Source organism: Peromyscus leucopus, chromosome 17 (assembly GCF_004664715.2).
Source record: "Peromyscus leucopus breed LL Stock chromosome 17, UCI_PerLeu_2.1, whole genome shotgun sequence".
Taxonomy (NCBI): Eukaryota; Metazoa; Chordata; class Mammalia; order Rodentia; family Cricetidae; genus Peromyscus; species Peromyscus leucopus.
Window position 1 is genome coordinate 11,462,195 of NC_051077.1, and position 24,251 is coordinate 11,486,445.

Genomic DNA, 24,251 nt, shown 5'->3' on the forward strand with positions numbered 1-24,251 from the left:
ATTGGAGGACTGGGAAGCAAAGGGCTCTATAAGAAGGGAGACAAAAGTAAATAGAGAAGAAGGAAGGAGCAGGGTAAAATGGACTGGCGGGGTACAAGTGATTTGATTGGGGCAATGAAAAATGGGGAGCTCCTTATGGTAGAGTTGGCAGGTAAATACAGAAGAAAGGAGGAGGGTAAAATAACAATAAGAGTTTCTGGGAAAGCCACAAGGAATCATATGATGAACTATTTGCTTAAAAAACATAAATTTAATAATGTATATTAATATGCATAGATGGTTTTAATGAACCTTTTTATCTCCTGTAAATTGCTCTCTCTAAGAGCCAAAGACCACCTAAAAAAATTCTCAGTAGCAGGCAAGAGAAGCCTTCTTTCATTTTGTTGACCAAAACTTTCAGCCTAATGCTACTGTCCTTGGTTATCTCCAAGAGGTGAAAGCCAATTCCTATTGCTGAAAATACCATTCATTTCAGAAACAGGGCCCAGAGATCCTGAGCTAGAACTGACTTGAATGCCTCCTCCCTAAGGACTAGCTTTCATGGTACCAGAAGATGACATTCAAGCTTCCAGAAGAGGAAGGCAACAAACAATCCTAACCAGCTTTGATGCCTATAAACCACATCAATGACCCGCATGGCCTGATTCTAAGGGCACAGTAGTGGCATGCATTCCTTGGCTGTAACCAACAGCTCTCTGATTGGACTTAAGGTTTGCTCAATGGAAGGAAATTCATGCCTGGTATTAGAAACCTACCCAACAATCAGTGCTGGTGAAGTCACGGATATTGAAGGAGAACCCTCAAGCACTTTACTAAAGCAGCATAATCTCTAACAACAATCTAAACATTTGTCCTATACCCACAGATAAGTGTAGTCTTTACCCCCCATTGAGGAAATTTCCCTTTGAAACATCAGGGGAGAGCATTATTGAAAGCTATAACCAAACAAAATGTAGTTGTGGAGCCCAGTGGATACATCTACAGAACACGCCTGCACCTAGGTAGGGCTCAGGGAACATTGAGAAGAGGAGGTGGGAAGAGTGTAAGAGCCAGAGGATCAGAAAGTTTGCTGTGAGATTCTGTTTCCTAGTAATGTCAGAAGCAACACCCATAACGTCTTCCTAAAGTATCACTTCCCAAACATGGGCTGAGCAAGGAAATAAACAATTGGCATGACAAAGTAGACTTTGGAAAGACCATGTGACCTCAACCCCATACAAAGAACTACATACAGGCAACAAAAGAATGCTGAGAGTGGAAAAAATAGTTTTCCCCAAGGAAGCACACACCGATTGGATACTTAATACCCTAAAAATACACACATAGGTGACATGCTAACTGAGCAGGTTGTATTTAGGAATATATATGTATTTACATGTACATGTGTGCATGCACTTACAATAATAAAAGATACCATGCATTTGAAAGAGAGCAAGGAGGAGTGCATGGGAGGTTCTGGAATTATGGAAGGGTAGAGAGAAATGTTTAATTATATTATATCCTCAAAACTTTTAAACAATTAACAAAAAGCAGCATAGGACTAATATGCCAACATACAGTAGGAAGGTCACCATTTTGTTTTCTATGCCCCAAAACACCCCAGCTGCTCACTCTTTAGTGAGTGTATTGTGCTTCTTCACTTGCTCTGAGATTTGACATTTCTTGGTGCTTCTGGACTTGTTTTTTGTGGGGCTCCCTAGTAAGGCCCTACTCAAGGTCATAAAGTCTGGCTTGCTTTGCCCAGCAGGACTGCATAATAGGATGATTTGGCCAAGGGCATGGTTACCAGGTGTTTTGAAGAGTCTGTATTTGGCTGTACGTTGTACTTTGATCTCGAAAGGGGGGTCTTTTGTCTCTCCTCATGGTAGTGTATAAAAAGCCCATTAGAATAAATCTCAAGGCAACTGGGTAGTGACCCAGGACCCTCCTGAAGCTATCCTGTGTCTCTGTCTTTTTTCTCCATCTCCGTTTATATTTCTATCTAATACTTCTTCATTCCTCTCTCCTCTGCCCCCAACCCAGAACCCTTCAACAGGTTGGAGCTAGATTCTGACAGTTCCTCTCCAAGGGACTCTTCACCCCCATTAGGCTTGGTTGGAGAGATGAGTGAGAGCTAATGCTCCTGCTCTACTGCCTGGTCCATTTTATCTTATAGTAAACCACTGGGGGATGGTAAACATCCTTGTGCCTTTATTTTCGCCTGAAAGCAAAACTCAAAGTACCATAGCTTACCTTCAACAAGGGCAGGATCCCCCCCCCCTGAGAGGAGCGAGGTTTGCAGAGTTGTGCCCTTTTCTTGGTGGCTCCAACTTCCTGACACTTACTATTGTCCCCAATGCCAGCATCTCAGTATTTCAGTTTGTTGTCTCTACCTTTTAAGTACAGGCCAGCCTCCTGGGAGATACACACACACACACACACACACACACACACACACACACACACACACACACACACACGCTTTCAAGTACCGAAAACTAATTATCAGCGGATCTCACATAGTGATGCCTTACGAAAGGAGTTACTTTTCTAACTACCACATAATATGTGTGAGGCTACACTCTCTCTAGCAGTATGGGCATTTTGTTATTATGTAAAAATTATATAATTCTCTGCTCCCTCCATCCTGTCCCTACTCTCCTCCCTGTCCCATCCAATTTTAAATTTCATTTCTGGGTTTTCTGGGTCTCCAAGAAGGGACTATTGTGCGCTACAGACTCCTCTGAGGCTGTTCTTTGACAATGAGGTGCCTTGCTATTGCAGATCCACTAAGGAACAGATTTGAGCCCTTATCTTAGAGCCCGCTGTACCCTCAATTTCCAGTGAGGCAGGAGGGGAGGCAGAGGATTAATCTTCTAGGAGAGTAGAGGTAATTGATGACCTGCACACATAATGGCCATGTCACACGCTTCCACAAAGGAGTTGCTTTTTTTCTGATTCACGATTCACTTTCATTAAATCTTACAAAAGCATAAAAATTAAGCTGGACTAAGCATTTGGCCAATCACCTTTTCTGAAGAAAAGGGGGAAAATATTACACAAATTCTTGCCAGAAAATTCAGGCAGTGTGGTCATCAGAGTTCTATGATAGATATGCAAATTAAGTATGAAAAATGTTCAAGTCCTCAGAGAAACTTTTTTGATAAAAGCAGCTTGAACATTGGAGCCATGTATCCTGGTGAGGCTAAAATTGGTAAAGGCAGAGCTGAATGCCAAATGATAATTTCTGCTAAATAATTCAGGCCATGTGAACTCTGATATTTTCCTTACTTTAATGAGTATAATGTGTGCAATTACCAACTGCTTTCCTCACAGAGCCAGACATTGTGCTTTTTCCTAATTGTAGGTTCCATTTTTCTTAAGGTAACTCATATCTGCAGTTTCCTATAAGCCCAGTCAGTGTCTTGCACATGTAGCCACTAAATAAATGCACATTATTGAGTTGATGGTGATTATAACAAAGAAGGAAAGGATTGCAGAACCAAAGCTAAGCATGTCTATAAGCTGGTCAGCAACAGACAGATCTCACAGAAATGATGACTCTCATGACATGGGACTAGAGTTCCTCTGTGACACTGTCTTTCTCCTTTTCCCCATGCAGGGAAGTGACGCTGACATGGTGGATAAGAATAAGTGCTGTACACTCTGTAACATGTCCTTTACCTCAGCCGTGGTGGCCGACTCACATTACCAAGGCAAAATCCACGCCAAAAGGTTAAAACTGTTGCTAGGAGAGAAACCGCCACTGAAAACCACAGGTATGTGCGGGAACAAATGATCCAGGCTGGCACTGAGAGCCGTACACTGCATCTGTCACATGAGTCACCCTCCCTTCAGAAGCTGCAAGTTTTGTGGGCCTCGTGACAGGTGCCATTTAAAACCCACATGGATGGATGGGGAGCTGCAGCACACCAGACCACTGAGTGTGATTTCAGCGGCTTTATTCAGCCTCTTTCATCTACTGTTTACATCCTCTAGGGTGTTTGTCACATCTATCATATACCATGTAAGATATACATCTGTAGTGCTCTCCCAGGTTCAGCCTGTACTCTGCATGAGTATGGACGTGCACACTGCATGGGAGGTAGGTTCCTGCCAAGGTCTTGGTAAAGCCAGTACCATCTTTTACATTTGTGTCTTACATACAGCAGGGAGTTATTACATTGTATGTTCTTAGTCTGGCATAGGGGAGGCAATGATGGCAGCTGTAGTCTTTGAAGCCACTTTAGTTTGGAAATGAGTGTGTGTTTATGATATTCCTGCCATCATTACTGGGGAAACCACAACTCAAACCTATTAACTTTCATCAGTAACAAATATTGATAGCAGATTACTTGACCTTGTAAGTACTTAACTAAAGAATGTCTTTGGTTTATCAAATCATGAAGCTAAAACATTTTTTTAAATAATTTAGTAACTCTAAAACTATTTGGACAAGATTTATATCATGATGAAGATGTTACTGCACTGGGTTATAATCCCAAGAAGTTAGGGGATATTTTTCATTCTGTCTACTCTTGCAGTGCAATTAAAATTTAGTAATGCATTTTATCTTGCTGTCTAATGAATCGTGCATAAATCGTGGGTGTAATTATTTTTAAATGGTATTTTGGAAACCAGAGAGTGTCTGAAACAATGCTTGGCTTTTACTTCCCTGGAGTTTTTCTTAAGTGACTGTCTTCTTTTGCTTAGCAAATGGCAAGGAATCCTTTCACTTCATTTTCCAGTTTAGTTTGAGTAAAGCATATTGTTTTCTTGGAGGTGGATGTGACATTCATGTGTAGAATGGTTTTGTCTGGGAACGAGTGCAGCTTATTTTGAAGCCTCTACGTGATGTGGCATTGATCAAGCCGTGTTCTATTGAGATGCTTGTTCTCTGAAATGTTAGGGCACTAACCTTGTGACCTACACATCGTCAAATCTCTTAAAATAGACACCACAAAGAAACAGTCACTGGAACAAATTTTCTCTGTTCTTTCTGTGAATGAGTAACTAGCTGATGTGTTCTCTTTACCTAAGCATAATAGTGATGTTAAATAAGTAGTAATGGGAGGAGAGGGGCTGTATATTTGTTTATTGCATTGGTTAGCAAATGGGAAAATGATTATTTCTGTATCAAAACTATCACATGCCAGAAATAGTTCTTAGTGGTTTTGTATCCATCTTCAAGAAAATGAAGGACTGGGTCATTTCTCTGAACTCAAAGAATCCCAGAACTAGGACACAGAACTCAAGGGTTTCCTATTAACTCTCAATATATCCCAAAGACAAGGACTGGCATGACAACTTAGGGGGTGAACTCACTACCAAGCCTGAGAACCTGAGTTTGATTCCTGGACTTCTGTGGTGGGAGGAGAGAACTTAAACTTTGACCTCTACACATACACTATGGCAGGCATGCCTCCCCATAAACAAATACACTAAAACATTAAAAGAATAAACAGAGAGAGAGAGAGAGAGAGAGAGAGAGAGAGAGAGAGAGAGAGAGGAGAGAGAGAGAGAGAGAGAGGAGAGAGAGAGAGAGAGAGATTCAAAGACAAAATTCAGATCATTTAAAGTATACCCTTATTCAGTGAGTTGGCTCTTGCTTTGTCTATGGTGCTAACTTAGCCAGTGACGATGCAGAAATCAAGGAACCTGTTGGGCCAGAACAGAATGGGAATGGAAAAGGAGAAATTACACTATCGTCTTGAAGCTTCCATCGGGAGTTAGGGGACCTAATTGTCATATCTTAGACTCTTTCTCACTGGTTCACATTTTCCTTCTTTAGCATTCCCTCGCATCCATCTGCGTTGAGCAGAAAGGATCTTGGAAAGTAGCAACCATAGACAAAATTGGAGTCCTGAGAAGCTCAACTGATTCTCACGCTTGGAATGATGCCAGCCATTAGGCACAGAAATAAGCACGGGGAGGTGTGGCCAAGGCTAAAGGTTACAACATGGGTGGGACAAAGGGTAGCGTGCTAGTGTGGCTGCAGAGGACTTGCGTGATCAAGCAGGACACATGTAGTGCTTGACAGCAGGACTTTGGATTGCAGTTCTGGGGTTTAGGGAAAATAAGAAGGGATGCCTATTGTCTGAGTTAGGGTTTCTATTGCTGTGATGAAACACCCTGACCAAAGAGCAAGTTGGGGAGGAAAGGGTTTATTTGGCTTACACTTCAGCATTGCTGTTCATCACTGAAGGAAGTCAGGACAGGAACTCAAGCAGGACAGGAACCTGGAGGCAGGAGCTGATGCAGAGGCCATGGAGGGGAGCTGCTTACTGACTTGTTTTCTCTGGCTTGCTCAGCCTGCTTTCTTACAGAACCCAGGATCACCTGCCCAGGGATGGCACCACCCTTCATGGGCTGCCCCCCCCCCCCCCCCCCCCGTTGATCGCTAAATGAGAAAATGCCTTACAGCTGGATCTCAAGGAGGCATTTCCTCATCTGAGGCTCCTTCCTCTGATGATTCTAGCTTGTGTCAAGTTGACACACAGAACCACCCAGTACATCCATTATGGTATATGCACACTTGTCAGTGGTTATTAGCTGTAAAGTAAAAGACAATCATGTTATAATCCACAGACCCAGAGAGGCTAAGTAACCAAGAGGTCTTAAGGAGAGTTTCAAAGATCTCCCAGGTAAGGGGAAATAGAATAGATTTTGTTGATGGATTGGGGGCGAGTGAGGGTGGGAACAGGAGGAGTCAACTGGGTTGTGGGGGCAAAAATACTGGGAGAAACAACTGGAATTGGGTATTTCAGGAGTGAGATGGAAACCAAGTACAATAGAAACTCCATGGAACCTACTAGAGTAACCCTAGCAAAGACTCCTAGTAATGGAGGACAAAGAGTCTGAACTGGCCATCTTCTATAATCAGGCAAGGCCTCAGCTGGAGTGCTTAGGACACCAACTCAGCCACAAAACCTTCGACCCACAAGACCTACAGCTTGTTCTGCCTGCAGAGTGTTCTGGGACCAGAGCCTAGAACTATCTTCATCAAAGAGACCAGAGAGACTTCATCCAGCAACTGATGGCAGCAAATGCAGAATCCCATAGCCAAACATTAGGCAGAGCTTGAGGAGTCCTGCAAAGGAAGGGGAGGAAGTATTGGAGGAACCAGAGGAGTCAGGGACACCATGACAACATGGCTCACAGAATCAACTGACCAGAACTCATGGGGGCTTGCTGTAGGGGTCTGCCCTAGGTCACCTGAATATATGTAATGGCTGAGCAGCTTGGTGTTCTTGTGGGATTCCTAACAGTGGAAGAGGGGGCAGTTACCGACTCTTTTGCCTACTTATGGGACACTTTCCTCCTTACTAGGTTGCCTCATCCAGCCTTGATGTGATGGGACATACCTGGAATTGTTGTAGCATATTATGCTGTGTTTGGTTGATGTTCTTGAGAGGTCTGCTCTTTCTGAGGGAAAACAGAGGAGGTTTGGATCCGGGGGAGAGGAGAGATGAGAGGGAGAAACTTAGGGGGTGGAGAGGGAGGGGAAATTACAGTCAGGACAAAATATCTGAGAGAAGAATAAAAAGAAAAGGAAAAGAGGATCATAGGTGGCCAACAGTTAAGGAGCAGGTGTCAGGCTGGAGAAGGACTTCGTTGAGGTTTGACCAAAAGCACAAACCCAGTTATTGTGACAGCAAGAACTTAGAAGCTGGAGAAGACCCAAGCCAGGGCATCTGGAGTTGCTGTGTATTCCTCATCTGCCACAACATTGCCTTCCTTTGCAGGCCACAGCCTTTCCCAGCAGCAAGTTAGAGAGGGCTCAGTCCCAAGGTTTCCCTGTGCACATGTACACAGGGGCTAGTACTGCCTAATCAGCTTGGCTGGCTTGAAATCATATCTGTAATGAAAACAAAAGGAAAAAAGTGACATGTAAAACCCAGTCAACTGAATCATGGTGTGAGAGAAGCAATTCCCTGCTCAGGTATGCCTCTGATGCCGCCGATGTCATGAATAATAGCCTCTCAAACCCCAGTGATCTCTGGAGGCATAATTGGAGGAGGACTCTTTGCTTCTTTATGCTGCTCCATCTGATGGAGATGGGCAGTCAGGACCTATGAGTCACTGTTTCTTCCACCTACGTCTGTACTTGGACCACACATCAGCTGAGCATTCTGGAGCACCCACTGCCCTTTTGAGGTGCCTTCTTCAGATGAGAACATCTTTACCAGGACTTCTGAAATGCCTGGCCAGCCCACTGGACCACTGGACCACTGGACCACTGATTCACTGGACCACAAACCAGTTCTGTGTCTTCTTGTTGTGTCCCAGAGTCTCTAGTCTGGACATAGCTGTGCAGACAGGAACACAATGAGAGATGCTTGACCACCATGTGATCACAGGGCCAAAGAACTTGGGGTGCAGATCGTGCCCAGATGGGAAGGGAGATAGATGTATGCTACTATATCCTGTCAGTTGCGGTGAGACCAGAGAAACTGGGCTGTGCAAAGAGAGGCCAGACAGCAGAAGAAGGCTGTGTCAGCTGTCACTATAGCAACAGGACAATGACATTCTAATTTATAATTGGGGGAAAAAGACATATAGACCAATTTTAAGTAAAAACAATGAAGATGATTTTAAAAGTTTTGTTTTTAATGATTTTTTTTTGAACCCTTCCCTGACTCTCCCTCATCCCCTACAGAAAAGAGATCTTAGGGGGAAATGCAAGATCTGAATGAACAGCTAATTTTCAAATCACAATTTACCCTTTGGGCTTCCTTTTCTCCAGCCGATTCTTGCTGAGGGCTGCTTGGTGCTGCAGAGTCACTGCAGGGCAAGATGGAGACGTTCACTGATTTGATTGATGGGTTGTGGCAGGGCCCTGGGAGCCTGGGACAGGGAAGAAGATAGGCTGTGTTCACAGTGTAACCAGCATCCTGAGATTTGTCTTAGAGCAGGGTCCCAAAGGACTGGGACAGTCGTGAGTGGCTGTTATTGAATTCCAAATCCAGGGTGAATTTAGTCTCTTGCAGCTCTTACGGCGGCATCTGTGAGTCCATGACTTGCATCGTGTTTTCAGGGGTGGGGAGGTGGCTCCCAGTGTGGGTCCCCCTTCCCCCAGATTTAAGGTTTCAGCCTCTACAAGGGAGGTAAGAAATCACTGTGGAAGTGTATGGTGGTACAGAAGGGCCCCTCTCTTGGTATAGAAGAGAAAGGAGTCTAAACCCTACTAGTTCATTCAAAGGTACATATCTGATGACCTGAAGATTTCTCACTAGCTTCTACCACTTCTCATGAGAGCCAGGGACACAAGCCTCTGGAAGAATTTAGGATCCAAACTAGAAGAAAAGAATACCACAAAAATCCTCTTCTTGGAGGGTGAATAAAAGAATTGGGACTGTTAAGTATGTAAAATACATCACTTTGAGGGAAGTATTTTAAAAAGCTTTCATAGGAAAGAGCTATAATTGTGGAGCATGTGTTCTGTGTGCATATGTGTGTTTGTGCATGTGCCTGAGAGCAACAGATATAACCAGTGAGTGGGCAGAAAACCGGAGAGTTTGGTGGGAGCTAAAGACAAGGAGGAGTCTGTTGATATCCAGAGAGGCTCACAGGCAGAGTGCGAATGTGGGAGCTCTTGATGCAGAGTCTGTAGGCTGCTTCTCAGGGCTTTTCCAGCTGGGGTTCCAGCAACAGTTAGTGCTTAGCTTGGATGACTTTTCAAAGCCCTCCAAACCTGAGACTTTCTGCCTACCGCCACCTGCAGATATGACTGCACCCACTGACAGGACGGCTGAAGAGAACACCGACGTAGGGGCCATGGACGGGAGCTCGGCTCAGTCCTCCCAGAGTCGGTTTTATATATTCTGCTTGGCACAGTCTCCTCCCCACCCCAGCTCCAGTCTTCTCATCTGTTGTTTCTTCTCCTGCTGTGCATACATTTGCATATATCTCACTGTTCTTGCAGGGTTCTTGTCGAGGGAAGAACTTGGTTCCCTTCCACTTGCAGAGCCCCCGATTTGTTTATCTGCTGCCTTGTCTAGATCACAAGAAGCCATTGCATTAAATCTCTTAGGACATGACTTTCTGAGCTGTGTTTTGTGGGCTGAGGTGCAGGGCCTGGCACTTGAATCTACTGGGAAGGGGGAGGCATTTCTGGTGGGCATGAAAGGGAGGATCTGGGGACTTAAGGATGGGGAGGGCCTTGGAGCCCATAAAGGCAATCAAGATCTGGGAAGTAAGTAAGGCTTTAAGGAGGAGGGATGCCGAACAGGAGTTAAAACCCCCTAGACCAGCAAGTAGAAGCAATAGGGAGTAGTCTTCAAGACGGAAATTCAGGATGAAATAGGGAATCAGATACCAGGGCTTCAAAGAGGGTCTATGTCTCAGATATATAGAATGATCTCTGTCCTTACCGTAGTAAGGGCAATGAATAAAAAGCTGGACACTTGATACCTAAGTCCACGGGTTACACAGGAACCACTCCTCCCCTGCCTGTACTACAGGATAAGTACCAAACAGGCCGGAGACATCCTCCAGGCTGTGAGGTGCATGATGGCTTCCTCCTGGTCTCCTGTATGCATCCAATGACAGTCTCCCCTGCTGCATTGATCCCATAGCTGGGCAATGATATTCCCACATGGCAAGTTAGATGTCATCAGGTCTGACATGATTGGGGCCCCAGGATCATGATTGCAGGCTGCTGAGGGGGAAATAATGCCCTCCAAGGATGTTCCCCAGGACCCGCACAGACAGGTCATGTGGCAGGGAATCAACGTTTCAGGTGGAATTACAATGGCTAGCTCATCAACTTTGAAACGAGGAGATTATTCTGCAGTAGCCTGGTGGACCCAATGTAATCACCAGTGTATATTCCAAAGTGAAAGAGGGAGGCAAGGGTTAGTCAGGCAGAGTGCTGCCGTGGGAAGGCTCCACCATTATTCAGGTGCTGGTGGAGCTGGAGAAGGCAAGGGTTCTTCTCTTCTAGAGTCTCCTGACAATATAAGTTTTAGCTATTGAGGTCCATTTCATGGTCCTGACGGGCAGAATGGTAAAATTGCAGATCTGTGTTGTTGAAGCCACAAAATGTGTGGTAGCTTATCACAGGTACAATGGAGAACTGGTAATTGGACTGACAAGTAGCTGAACTATTGCCCTTATGTGTAATTCACATTGTTGTTTCCTTGGGATCCACAGATACAACCTGAGGGCAGCCATGACCATGGGCAGGGAATGCTGGAGAAGCTGGAGGTGTATCTTCGTCTGGGTCTTCCTTCTCAGGTTTAGTTACTCCTCCCCGCCCCCGTGTATAACCATTGGCCACTGCTTTTCTGATAGTATACGTGCTGGTCTTCCATTAAGTCCTCCACATTCGCTGCCCTTTTCTTTGTTAGCATGTCTTCTCAAATGTTATGGACAGCTTCTGAATCCTCACTCCTGAATGTGCCTTCCCTGTAGCGAGTCCACATCTGAGATGTGCTTCACACCTCCTGTTGTGTATCTAATGACTTCCCATCCCCCTAAATCTTGTAGAGGACTCCACTAGTCTTTGGGATCCCTCGTGGCTTCTAGAAATCTCAGAGACTACCTTGTGGGCTTTGCATAAGCCATAGCTTAGTCCCAGCGTTTATTAGTGGAGGACTTGGCTTTCTTGGACTTCCATGATGATTATGAGCTGATTGTCATAATCAGAGAATACTGCTATCACATTATTAGAGCACCATAAATGACTCTGTCCATTCCACAGATGTAGCCGAGTTTTACTTCCTCTGTTCTGAACTTTTCTCTAGGACATACAATTTTGCACATGAGTTGTTCTATTGTTTGTCGTCCAAGGCGAATCCACTGGGTTGATTTACTTTGCCAGTTGGTCTATAAACTCACATCATTAAGGAGCCATATCTCCACAGTTATTCTCTATTCTGGCACATTTTCAGACACCAACTTGACTGCCATGATTTTCATGATAGAGAATGATAGAAAAATAGAACTTGGCGTTTAGTTTGTACATGATGACAAGTCTGAATGTAAAAGTGCAGGCTGGTATGCAGAGTCACAAAAACCTGGCAGAGAAGATGAATCAAAATAGCTAATCATGGTATGAAGATGCAGCTCATTGGTAGCATGTATGTGTGTATATATATACATATACATATACATACATATGCTCATATAATCTATATATATAAATACATACACACACACACACATCAACAATTGAAGAAAAAAGTCCATGAATTTTAGGGAGATCAATGAGGTTACTTAGGAAGGATTAGAAAGAGGAAAGAGATAGTGGTGAATGATGTAATTATAGTATAAATTCAATAATTAAAAAATTATCATTAAAATACTTTTGGAAAATGGAGTTGTAGCTGGAGTTTTCCTGTGTCCACCTGGCTCCTGCAGCCACTCAGACCCAAGTAATCACACAGAGACTTATGTTATTTATAAACTGTAAGGCTATGGCAGGCTTCTTGTTATCTAGTTCCTATATCTTAAATTAACCCATTTCTATTAATCTATAAGTTGCCACATGGCTTGTGGCTTACTGGTACTTTTACATCTTGCTTTCTCTGTGTCTGGCTGGCGAATCCTGACCCAGCCTTTCTCCTCCCAGAATTCTCTCTGCTTATCCCACATATACTATGCTTCCTGCATGGCTACTGACCAATCACCGTTTTATTTATCAACCAATCAGAGGAACACATTCATAGCATATAGAGTGATATCCACAGCATGGGGTGGAGTGATTCATGCCTTTAATACCATTAATCAGGAGGCAGCAGCTGGCAGATATCTGAGTTTGAGGCTAGCCTGGTATTCCAGGACCCCCAGGCTACACAGAGAAACCCTGTCTTGAAAAACCAAAACAACAACAAACAAAAATAGAACAAACAAAACTTTTGAAAGAAGAAATCTGTAACCTAGAAAGGCATCTTCACAGGCATCGTCCATGTTCTGCCATAAATTGACGTAGGAAGTTTAGCTTTTGCATACATAATCTGAATGGTTGGGTAGAGTTATGTCTTGTATTAGAGGGTTTGTAAGTGCTTATGGCAACCACGTTGCTTCTGTGAAACCTACTCACCCCCTACCCTAGACATGAAGTTGATTGTGAATAGGTATAATATAGGTTTCCTTATAAGCTGGGCTACAGAATGGAAGAGGACATGCAACTCTGCAAGAACCAGAAGCAAGCCTTTAGTGTGCTACTTTGGAGTTGAGCGTTGCTATTACCAGAGAGCTTAATCTATCCTGCTGATGCATTGTCCCTTCAGGGTCCTGTTTCACCTGGAAGCTTTTTATGAATGCATCTATCACAGAAAAAGTAGATCTTGAGCCCAGGGTTTTCTATAATTCCCAAACATCATTAGCCTGGCAGTAATGACACTAAAGCTTGCAATAACCATTCTTTCATTTCTGAAGCTGCTGTAGTGCCTGTTTTAACATACTGGAAAACACCGGCAGAGCATTCCTGAGACACGCTCCCTAGCAGGGAGCACGGCGCTGTTGCCCCAGGCCTGCTGCCGAGTTTCCACAGTTTTTGGCACATTGAATAAATATCTGTTGGAGATGCAAAATTGGGAGCAGCATTAGCATAGCGATAGGCCTCTCAATATGGATGGCTTCATTTTCAGTTGTGGAGCGTTGGTTAAAGTTTGAAGATAGCGGTGGGCTTACTTGCTCGCTCTCTTGAGTCTAAAAATGGCCTTCCCTTAAAAATAGGTGGTAGAGATTGCAATCTAAGACACAAACACAGCCTCTGAAGGCAGATCCAGTTTTAATTTCTGGGTTGCCCATGCGTGCTTTCGTAAGTTTTGTTTGCACACCAGCCCTCAAATGAATTGTAGAAGGAGTACAATAAGGCAGATGATATATTCAGAAAAGCCTGGTGTGGTATCCATCTCGTATTATGTTTTGAGTGAATAGCTGGTCCTAATAAATACACATAGTGTATATCAGCATGCAAGTCGACCCTTATCATTGGTCAATAAGGATTCACTGAAATGCATCAGCTTCTAGAGCACCATGTAGTTATTCCCATACGTGGACAGAACTGTAAGAAATTTGAGTCACCCCCATGAAAAAGATCCAGACTGATCCTGGACAAGGCAACACTCTAGCCTTCTGGGTCAGCTCCCACACTCTTAGCACTGTCCTGTTTCTATTTTCTATTGAGAATAAAGACTTTGACTACGATTTTTCATGGTGATTCTGCCATTTATAATTGCCCCAAGGGTTGTACTGAGGTGCTATTTAGTGTTCCTAAGGCAAGCAGGTAGAGATGACTTTGTAGAGAAATACAAGCAATAATTCTGGTCCTTTTGAGCTTTAGTTAGAGCACAGCTGGCCATGGAGCCACTGTATGCATTAAGTAATGTGTCATAAACAAATGCACAACAAGATTATGTGTTGTATCAAAATGTGACCGCAAGCTCATAGGAGCCTAGTCATGAGCTTCCTCTGTAGCAGTGGCTCGTCACTCATTGTTCAATGTTTCTGGTTACAATCGAAAAACCTACTGTGAATAATGAGAAATGACTATGTATATACCCAGCAAAAATTACCCTTTATTCATTTCCAAATATTAAGCTTCAAAAAGTCCGCTCATTACTCTGCAATGAAATAAAAACTAACATTTGAAAACATTCTGAATACGGTTCAACTATGTGAAGCTGAGTAGACGGACTCTAGCTTAATAATAATAAAATCGGTAACCAAAGCTGGTAATTGTAAAGCTATTATATCAGAAGCATCAGACTCGTTTTATTTCATCTTTTGGGTTTTGTCATGCATAGAGCATAGTAATGTATTATTATTAGGACCATCTAACTGAAGAAGAAGAAGAAGCATCAGCAGAGACCTGCAAGTGAGAAACTTGCATTGTGCACAGTCAGAATTGAAAAGCAAAAGCTGGGAAGGTTGTAGGCACCAGGACTTTGCTCTGCTCTCTGATGGTAAGTAACGCTTCATGAAATGACTTGCTGGCTTGGCCTCACTTCCTGAGGACAGCAGTTCAAACTCTAGGGCTCTCTGTAGGTAGATCAGAAGCAGCACAGCCACAAGGACAGATATTTATACTCTTGAAATGCATCATTTTTCGTTTGTAGGGTCAATGAGCAGTACGGGAATGGGAACAAATCAGCTATGGCCTCGGCCACTCAGCCTCAGTGTGTGTATTGGCTGTATATGCTTCTTCGTCTTTGTTCCCTGGGGGAAAGGCAACAGAGCTTCACGAATCTTCCATGAATTTCCATGCGAGACACAGACTTGCTTATTTGAGTTCTCTGTGGAATGAATAAAGATCACGGTATTCTAGGTCTGTTTGAAAGTTACATAAATTCAAATGTTGAATAATGTATGCACTCCAGGTTCTATCCACACCTCCTATTTGCATATAAGATTTTATATACCATTGCAGTTCTAGCCTCTGATTCAGGTTACTTGGGTTGCTTGGCATAATCTGTCTCGATACTTGTTTTCATACCTATGCACAAATATAAGAAATAGCTTTGTAGAATTGCAAATCATCTCATTTTCTTTTTCTGGGACTTGAAACTTGGAGGGTAGAATCGTCCATCCAGGAGATGCAGGTGGTTGACAGCAGAATTATTCTTTTCTTGTAATTATCCCTTTAGGACATCATCTGGAGATCATACCACTCAGTTCCTGGACCACTTTCTGGTCACTAGGGCTTAATTGCATCAGCCCTGTGCATGAGATGAGTTGAGGATTTTTGGATATGACTTGTCCTCTGGATCACAGTAGGTTTGGAACAATGATTAGATCAAGTTTGCTGGATTCTTGCATTTTGACTGAAGATACAGGATCAATGATTGGCCCAAGTTAAGGGTTTTAACACTGCAACTACTGTCCTTCCCCACTGCCTGCAAAGCTAAACACTGGAATTTAATCATCGTCTATACAAATAATTCCTTTTTTGAAAGTTACTCACTTTGCCACTGGTGCAGAGTAGAAATGGGACACCAGGAAGCAAACACCATCAAGTTCTGTGAGAATGAGAAGGGAAGGCTGTCCATCTCAGCACTGACACTGATAATCTATCATCTGTGTTTGTGTTCGAGGAAAGTTTGCTCTGGAAGATTGCTCCAGTGATGTCAATGAGAGGTGATGCTAGGAGCATGTGATCCCTAGGCCCATGGTCACATAAGCAGGTGACTGGATTTCCAGCCCCGATGTTGCTGCTGTAAAATATAGTTATTAACAGAGAGGAGACTGAAGCTTTGCCTGCCTTCAGACTCAGCTATTGTGTTCCCTGAAGGCTCAGGAGTTTAATTGCCTGTCATTTAAGACTCACTGAATAGTGAGGATCTTGTTGTGAATGAGAGGTACCATATGAATGTTGACTACCATACAACTACTATCTTAAGTGATAATTCACAGATCCTTTTAATTGCCATGAACTCAACATTTCTCTTTTGGGTGATCAAGAGACCTTCAAGACAATTGAGGATTTGAGCAGCCTTTTGGCAGTGGCTGGGCCTCTATTGCAGAAAGAGTTCCCTAACCATGGTGATGCACAGTAAGATGATCAAGTTACTGGCAGCAGGAAATGTGGCTGGTCTTAGGATGCCCACACAGAATGAGTACATTGCTATTCAGGTGAAACTGTGATTCACCTAGCAATGCTAGGAGCCCAGACCATGTCTAATCTGTGAAACTGAGAAGGCACTCATAAAGTAGGCATGATACCTGAAATAATGAGCAGTGAACATCCAGAAAATCCTTATTCCTTGAAACACCCACAGATCTTGAATGCCACAGCCTTAAGACATTTTGTTTCCCCTTGGTTTTATAAGCATACCTAACAGGAGCTGTGCTCAAAGTAAGCATTGTATTGTTTTATATTTAGAAAATAGATTTAAATTTTCTCTGACCTTGAAGACTGGTGAAAAGGCCAGCTCCAACCAGTGCCTGGGGTTCTGTGGCCCTCTCTTTAGGGCCACAGAAGCAGACTATGAATATGCTCAGTGATATCTCTGCCTCTAAGCTTGGGCTGCTTTGTGATGACGTCACTGGCCACCAGGTGAGTGAAGTTGGGTACTTCACCTCAACAGACTGCCCACTCAGCCCCAGGATGTTTTTAGAAGTGGGTCTCTCTCAACTATCTTCCTCAGCAGGCCTTGCACTGAGGATGCAAGAGACTTGCATTGAGGGTGTCAACTTCCCCATTCCGAGCTCTGGATGACAAGACCAAGGCTTCCCCATAGGTATTTCTGAAGAGCCCCTCATACCTGCTCTGAACCGTTCTTGGGCTGCTCAGAGCTCTATTGATACTTAGGACCCTGCCTTTCCTCTCTTGTCCCTATAAAGCCCATTTGTTTCCTGACAGAGACAGTGAGCATACTCTACTTTCACATTCAGATCCCTTCCCTTCTCATACTACTCATCATAAATACAATGGTCCTAGGGTAGGAAAGCCAGACCTCTGGTTTTAGCTTTGTGTTTAGAATACAGTAGAAAACATGTTCATTTTTATCAAGTGAGTCGACAGCAAGTTGGCTCAAGAAAACTGAAGTATACAATTTCTTTATTTACTTTTTCCTTTTTAACTCAGATAGGCTTTAAAGAAACTGCTTCTCTGGTGGATTTCCTGCTAAGTGATTTCCACTTGTCCATGGAGGGCCTGGGAATTCACGGCTTTAAATTTACCCAAGATTTTCAAGAGCATTTTGTTGTATTATGAGTCACAAAGGGGAGATTAAGGGTACCCTAGTAAGTCTTTCAGTCCCTCTGCAGGCCTCCCTAACAACAGATTCTTGTGGTTAGGTAGGGTGACTACAGGCAGGATCCAGAAATTTTGAGCAAAGGCCTCAAGAGTGAGAAGTTAGGGGGGATACTGAGGCTGGCAGTCCCCAGTCATCTGTAGGATTGATTGCCACCAGATTGCTACCTGTTGAGATACTTGCCTGAGAAGTGGACACAAGCTGAAACCCATTTATCTTCCCACGATTCTACCTTGATTACTATGAACTGCTAATCATTAGCCTCATCATTTTGCTTTCAGCCAGTACAGTAGCTGAGATCTGAATGCCTGAACCTCCCACGTTCAGTTAGTAAATCTAATACATACAGAGTATTGGGGCAGGGGGTGGGGGTGGGGAGCTAACTCTGGGTGTAAAAGCTTTTTACTGTATACTTTTTTTTAACATAAAGGGGGAAGTTAATTCACACATTTCATCAATCCTGGTGTTCAGTATTTAAAAATCTTGCTTTTCAAAGTGTTTATACCACATCCAGAGATGGAACAAGTTCACAAGATCCCATCTTATCCGCTTGTTTCCAGAGAGATTCCCTTTCATTTGAGTCCCACAGCCTGTTTGTTTTGACAGCCTTCCCCTGTTCTGCTGGAAATAATGGTGCTGAAGTCTTGTTGCCCCTCCTTCAGTTACCAACTGCAGTCAACATGCCTTAGCATCCAGGGTCATTGAGTACCTCTCTTCTAAAGGCCTGCTCTTCCTGGCTCACTCTGCTCCCCTCTTTCTAGCTGCTTTGGAAAACAGATAACCAACAGGCCAAATTTCCTCATCTCCAGTGTGCCTCAAGTATTATTAAGTCGTACTTCAGCCTCTCTTCTTCCGGTTTAAGTAGCTTTAAATCTTCAGCCCGTGAAGCTTGCCTTTGTAAACCATCTCTCTGCCTCTTACATACCCTCCCTATTATTCTATCAGGCATCTTGTTCGGCTTTGGAAGAGTCTTGGGTCTCTAGTTCGACGACAGAACTATGGCCAGCTACATGGACACTCATCTTGACGCTGGCCTGACCTTGGCTAGCTCAGCCCGTTTCAGGATAGACAGCAATGTGAAAGGAAGGAAAGAACATGAACAGTGAGGAGGTTTGGGTTCCAGTCTGGCTTCAGACACATCTTCACACAGATGCAGGAGCCACACGAGGAGAGCCTCAATGGAACGAAAACCCATATACAAATCACCTTACCTAGAGCTGTGCATTTGAATGGAGTGTGATTTGAATTTCAAAATTTACATGGTTTTTTATTTGTTGACTTCATGATTTTCTTCTTAGACATCATATAGACAATTAGTGAAAATAGTTCTGGGAAACTGGGTCAAAATATGTCCATTCTGGCATCGAAGTTCATGAGGTGTGCTACCTACCTGGTGCAGAACACAGTGCCGGCTGTGATGCAAATAGCTAATGGGACCTGCTTGGGAAGGTTGCTGTGAAAGTGAGCCCATGCCATAGACTGCCCCCCATTGTGACTGGTGCCACCTGAGAGGCACCTGCAAAGCTCTTAAGTCTTCTGTTAGCTACTCTCACCCAAGGGCATTATGAGCCAGTTAGTGTAGTGAGGCCAGAGAACAATGATAGCTGGACCTCCCTCAGCTGATTCGAGCGCCCAGCCAAGACTGAGAGCCACTGAGTCCTTAATGCCGATTTCCCAAGTTTATTTTGTGTATGAGACTTTTTACAGAATGCAGACTTCCATCCGTTGGTCGGGGAATCAACAACCTGAGATTAACCCACTGACAGAAGATGTGTAATCTTGGTGGGGGCACACCCTGGGGAGCAGATTTGAACTAGCTGTTCTCTCACTGGCTGTCCTTGGCACACATAGCCTCATCAAAAGAAATTATTCTTGTTCTCATGTTTGCAGCCTCTGTCATTTCTATGATGTAGCAGTAATGATGTGCGTTGATGAAGCTGTCGTGAAATTAATGACAATGGGTGAATGCGCTTGATAATGTATGCTTTGTGTAGGTCCTCTGGGGGAATGAACTAACTGAATGATTTTTTCCAACATTTATCTGGAGAGACTTGCCGAGCCTAAAAACTCCTTCCTTATTGGCACTCCTGCTCGGTTCACCAACCTTTCTGCTCAATTTGAACAGCAGTGACGGAAACGTGGGGCTTCACATTCTTAGAGACCAGGGGGTCTTAGCATCGAACACTCCAGCTGCTCTAGGTGTAAATGTTGGGAGAGACCTGACTTGTCTTGGAGTGCAGCAGCTCATCTGCATCTGCGTGTGATCACATGACGTTCCAGAGTTGCTTTGAAGTTTTACAGAGCTGAGTCAGGAGAGTGTCAACTCTCACGTTTGTTTCTATCTAAGTAGCAGTGAAGGAACGCCTCACCCTCTGATTATCTGCGAACAGATGCAAACACTATACAAAGTAGAGTCAATTTTCATAGCTTCAAAACCATAGACTATTGAGGTCAATGCTAACTTCAGAGAATGTGCAGGAGGAACCTCAATATTGTAGTTAAGCAGAGAAGCCAGGAACCCCCTTCTGTGGAGGGAGGTGGCGTGGGTGGAGAAAAGCAGGTGTGGCTGTGGGAGTTCTGCTCGAAGAACAAGTCCAGGCTCCCTTCCCATCAGGACTTCCAAATGTTCTGCTTTTCCCGGCCCTGGGCTGCAAGGCTGCTTCTCTCTTTCTCCAGATTGATTGTGGTGCTACATCTTGGCCACGCTTCTAGCCCTGATCACTATTCTCATCTCTGATTCCTCTATAAATATTCATGGGCTATAAGAAATGATCCAGGAAGCAGCTTCTCCACTTGAATAGCTGATGCTGTAGGATAAGTAAATTATTCCCTACTCCTGAGTGTAGGGTGAGGGTTGGGTCGTGTGGGGGTGTTGACAGAAGAAGAGCCCCAGCTGGTGCCAGTGCCTTGCCGGGTGTCAGCTGCTCAGGCCTCCTGCTGCTCTGACTTCAGCTTCTGTGATCGAGGTAACGTGTCTGGCTCGGGACACTTTCTGGGAGCAGATGTTGGGAGGTGGTGAAGCAAGCAGTTCCTGGCAGCAAGAGTTGTCTTGAGTGTTGCCTCTTCCCCATGCCAAGGAAGGGGTCTAAAGCTAGGAGCTGTCACCCTGTCTACAGGTATCTGCTTAACAGGTGGTTAGTTGATTCCGACCCAAGCAATAAGCAATAGTTCAACCTTGAATATGATTGCACTTTTTTTTTATGGATCGAAAAATATTCAAGAAGAATTCCAGACTTAGACAATTCATGAATTTTAAATTGTGTGCCATTCTGAGTAGAGTCATGAAAGCTCTTGTCCTGCTCCATCATGCTCAGGTTGTCAATCACCTTTGGGTGCAGGGTATCAAAACTGCCTAGGCTACATCCATGTCCGCTACTGAGTAGCCACCATGGACGTCATGTAGACTACCATGGAATCATGGTGCTGATGTTCAAATGACCCTAAGTTTAGTCAAGAATGGCCCCAAAGTGTAAGAGTAATGGTGCTGGCCATTCAGAGGTGTCAACTTACATCTTTAAGTGCGTCCTTTAAAGGGGATGGTAAACAATCTCAATTGAATGTGTGTGTGTGTGTGTGTGTGTGTGTGTGTGTGTGTGTGTGTGTATTCTAAATGTGCTAAGAGCTATAGCAGTAGTGAGACATTGAACATTGAGAGAACTGGAGTCCACTGCCATAGAGGCACCATGTTAGAATTCTTTTTTTTTTTTCTTTTTCTTTTTGGTTTTTCAAGACAGGGTTTCTCTCTGTAGCTTTGGTGCATGTCCTGGATCTCACTCGGTAGACCAGGCTGGCCTTGAACTCACGGAGATCCACCTGACTCTGCCTCCCAAGTGCTGGGATTAAAGACGTGTGCCACCACCGCCCAAGAATTCTTAATGTATCTAAAAATGTGCTGCAGTAGGCATCTTTGTAATTTTTCTTCTATGCCCTCCAGTCGAAAGAGATACCTCTCAGATACATTTACCAAATAGTTAGATCTGAACAATTTAATAAGTCTATTTAAATAACTTGGACATTTGAAAATGTAATACAAATCAAATGTGAGAAAATCTTTGCACTTTATTTTTAAATAACCTTTCTGACCAATAAAGATCTTTGTCTGCTGGACACTGTATATAGCATCACAAAGTTTGATAGCAAACATGGATACCTCCTCATTGGTCAGTTAGATTAGTTCTGGATAACATCCACAAGTCCAGCTTCCCAGAAACAGGGAATGACTAAAAGGGACATGGTATCTAATGGTGTAAAGGTAAAGTGTAGGTTACCTTGAGCAAGTGATTCCTGTGGGATCCAAAAGACTTTACGGTCTTCAGATTTTAAAACCCCTTACAGATCTTGTATGAGTTCCATGCATTATCTCAGACCAGCTCCACCAAGGGATTGGGAACTGTGAGCACAACCAAAGCTTTTGCCACTCCTGGGGATCGGAGCCTCTTCCCTGTGCAGAGTCTGCAGACCGCCTGTCACGATGCCTTGTCTGAGAGAAACACATTTTCCCGAGCAATCTGCAGAGAGCCATGTTCAGTGATTCAGTGGCAGCCATTATACCAAGTCAGGGGATGCCCTAAGCAAGTCTTCATTCTTTCTCGGATGCAAATGAAGTTGTAGAGATCGAATTGCTTTCGTCCCTTAACAAGAGCATGCCATGTTCAGGTCCAGTTCCTGGCACCTGAGACGGATCACTGAGCAAGCAGATAATAACCCCTTGTCCTGTGGAACTTACATTCTAAACTCTTGTTGGTACGAGAGAGTAATAAAAGGCTTTTCATCCCCTCCAAAGTTCTATATGATAGCCTATTTTCTATACACGAAGATCCTGCAGAAAATAGATGCACTTAAGATATTTAGAGCCCAATCAGGGATTGAAACTGGGGGGAATTATTCTGTATTAATGAAAGCCAGTGATCTATGACTATTGTCTTAATGAAGACTGATAGCATATTCAGGAGGATGGGTGAGGAAGCGAGCCATGTTAGCAGACTGATTATGCTAAGAATGTTGAAACACAACTGAATTAGAGTGACAGTTCCGTGAAACCATCATCCTCTTTGTTTATTCTTGGGAAATACACAACGGTATACAGCTTGAAACATCAAATACTATAGTGTTTAATTTATAGTGTGGCATGTTATTTTTTTCTCTCATGGCATAGGGAGCAGAATTTGTTTCAGGGTCTCTTCTATGAGAACAGGAGGGGTACTTTATCTAAATAATTAGAACCCCTTTTGGTCTTTTAAAATACTGTGAAAACTGTTTTTCTCCCGAGTCTTCTGGGAAAGGAGAAGACATAGGTACTCTTGCATTATATTCTGGCCACACTGCCTTTCTTCCACCTAATTTCCAGGAAAATCAACAACAAATTAATAAATAAGTCATTGCAAATGAAATCTTCAGAGATTTAAGACCTGGTTGTGGTGCCACAAGTCTCCAGAGTCATGTTTTCCAGGCTATACCAAAGCATGGTAGTATGAAATGTAGCCTACAAATAATTTATAAAATAAAAATGCTTGCTTCTGCAATGATGAGTATATATACATGAATATTAAAAAATTCATAATCCACACACAGTAGAAACAAGCATTGCTAAGATATTTTGATTTGTACCCTTACAGTATTTGTACATAGGTGGATGTTATATGTGTATGTGGACATATCATTTCCTGAGTGATTTGGTTTTATACCCTATGCAGACTAGAAACCCGATCCTTTAGTTTATGTTCTATCCTGGGAATTTCTCTAGGTCACATAATACATTCTTAAAACGTGGTCATTTTGTTTTTTTCCTATTGCAATATATTTCAAAATATGGATCACCTTCTTTGTTAGCTCTGTAAGGTTGTTTTGTTGAAATTCTCAAAGCTTTCAAATTTAGCTTCCAGAAGATATTTATTAAAACATAAAACATACCCCAAGTAAATGTGACCAAAAAGTCCATTCTTCTTCCCTCCCTTCCTCTCTCCCTCCCTCCCTCCCTCCCTCCCTCCCTTCCTCCCTCATCTGTACATCAAACATACCCCAGGTGGTGTGCAAGGGAATCTGAGTACAAACAGCCCCTCCCATGGGGCAGGGAGTCAGGTACCTGCAGGAAGGATCAGGATAGCTTGGCAATGGAGCTTCAGATTTGCACTGAGAGATTGGTCTTCAGTCAGCACTTAATGATCCAGTCAGATGTACCAGCTACAGTATTTGGGCGTGTGTGACAATTGCTGAAGAGCTACTGCAGTCATGAATCTGAATTAAGATAAGAAAGACGAAAGATGATCCATCATCAGCATTGGAAATCAATTTCTTTTAAGGGAAAAATGTACAATCTCAAATAATGTCCACTGAGAACAGATGCTGATGCCTGGGAAGTGCTTTTGGACTTGATGCGTTGGCTCATTTGGCCTCTTGGTCCCCAGGCACCACTGGAAACTAGATGGCACAGTTGTGCTGGTCACAGAACAGATCTGGTCTTTGCTGTCTCCTGGGCTACTTCTTACTAGGGTGCTCTACGCTAAATGGTTCATCCCCTGAACTCCAAAGTGCACCAATGGCTAATCAAGAATTTGAGGCAGTTAAACT

The 24,251-nt window shown here is 43.5% G+C and overlaps 1 protein-coding gene across 3 annotated transcripts in view; it reads left to right on the forward strand.

Moving 5' to 3' along the window:
• The window catches only part of Zmat4 (zinc finger matrin-type 4), a 396,765-nt gene that overhangs the window by 236,452 nt on the left and 136,062 nt on the right, over positions 1–24,251 (forward strand). For all 3 annotated transcript variants that reach the window (XM_028887786.2, XM_028887784.2, XM_028887787.2), the window contains one exon: positions 3,602–3,758. In XM_028887786.2, the coding sequence (XP_028743619.1) occupies positions 3,602–3,758 (157 nt within the window). The remainder of the gene's footprint in view (positions 1–3,601; positions 3,759–24,251) is intronic.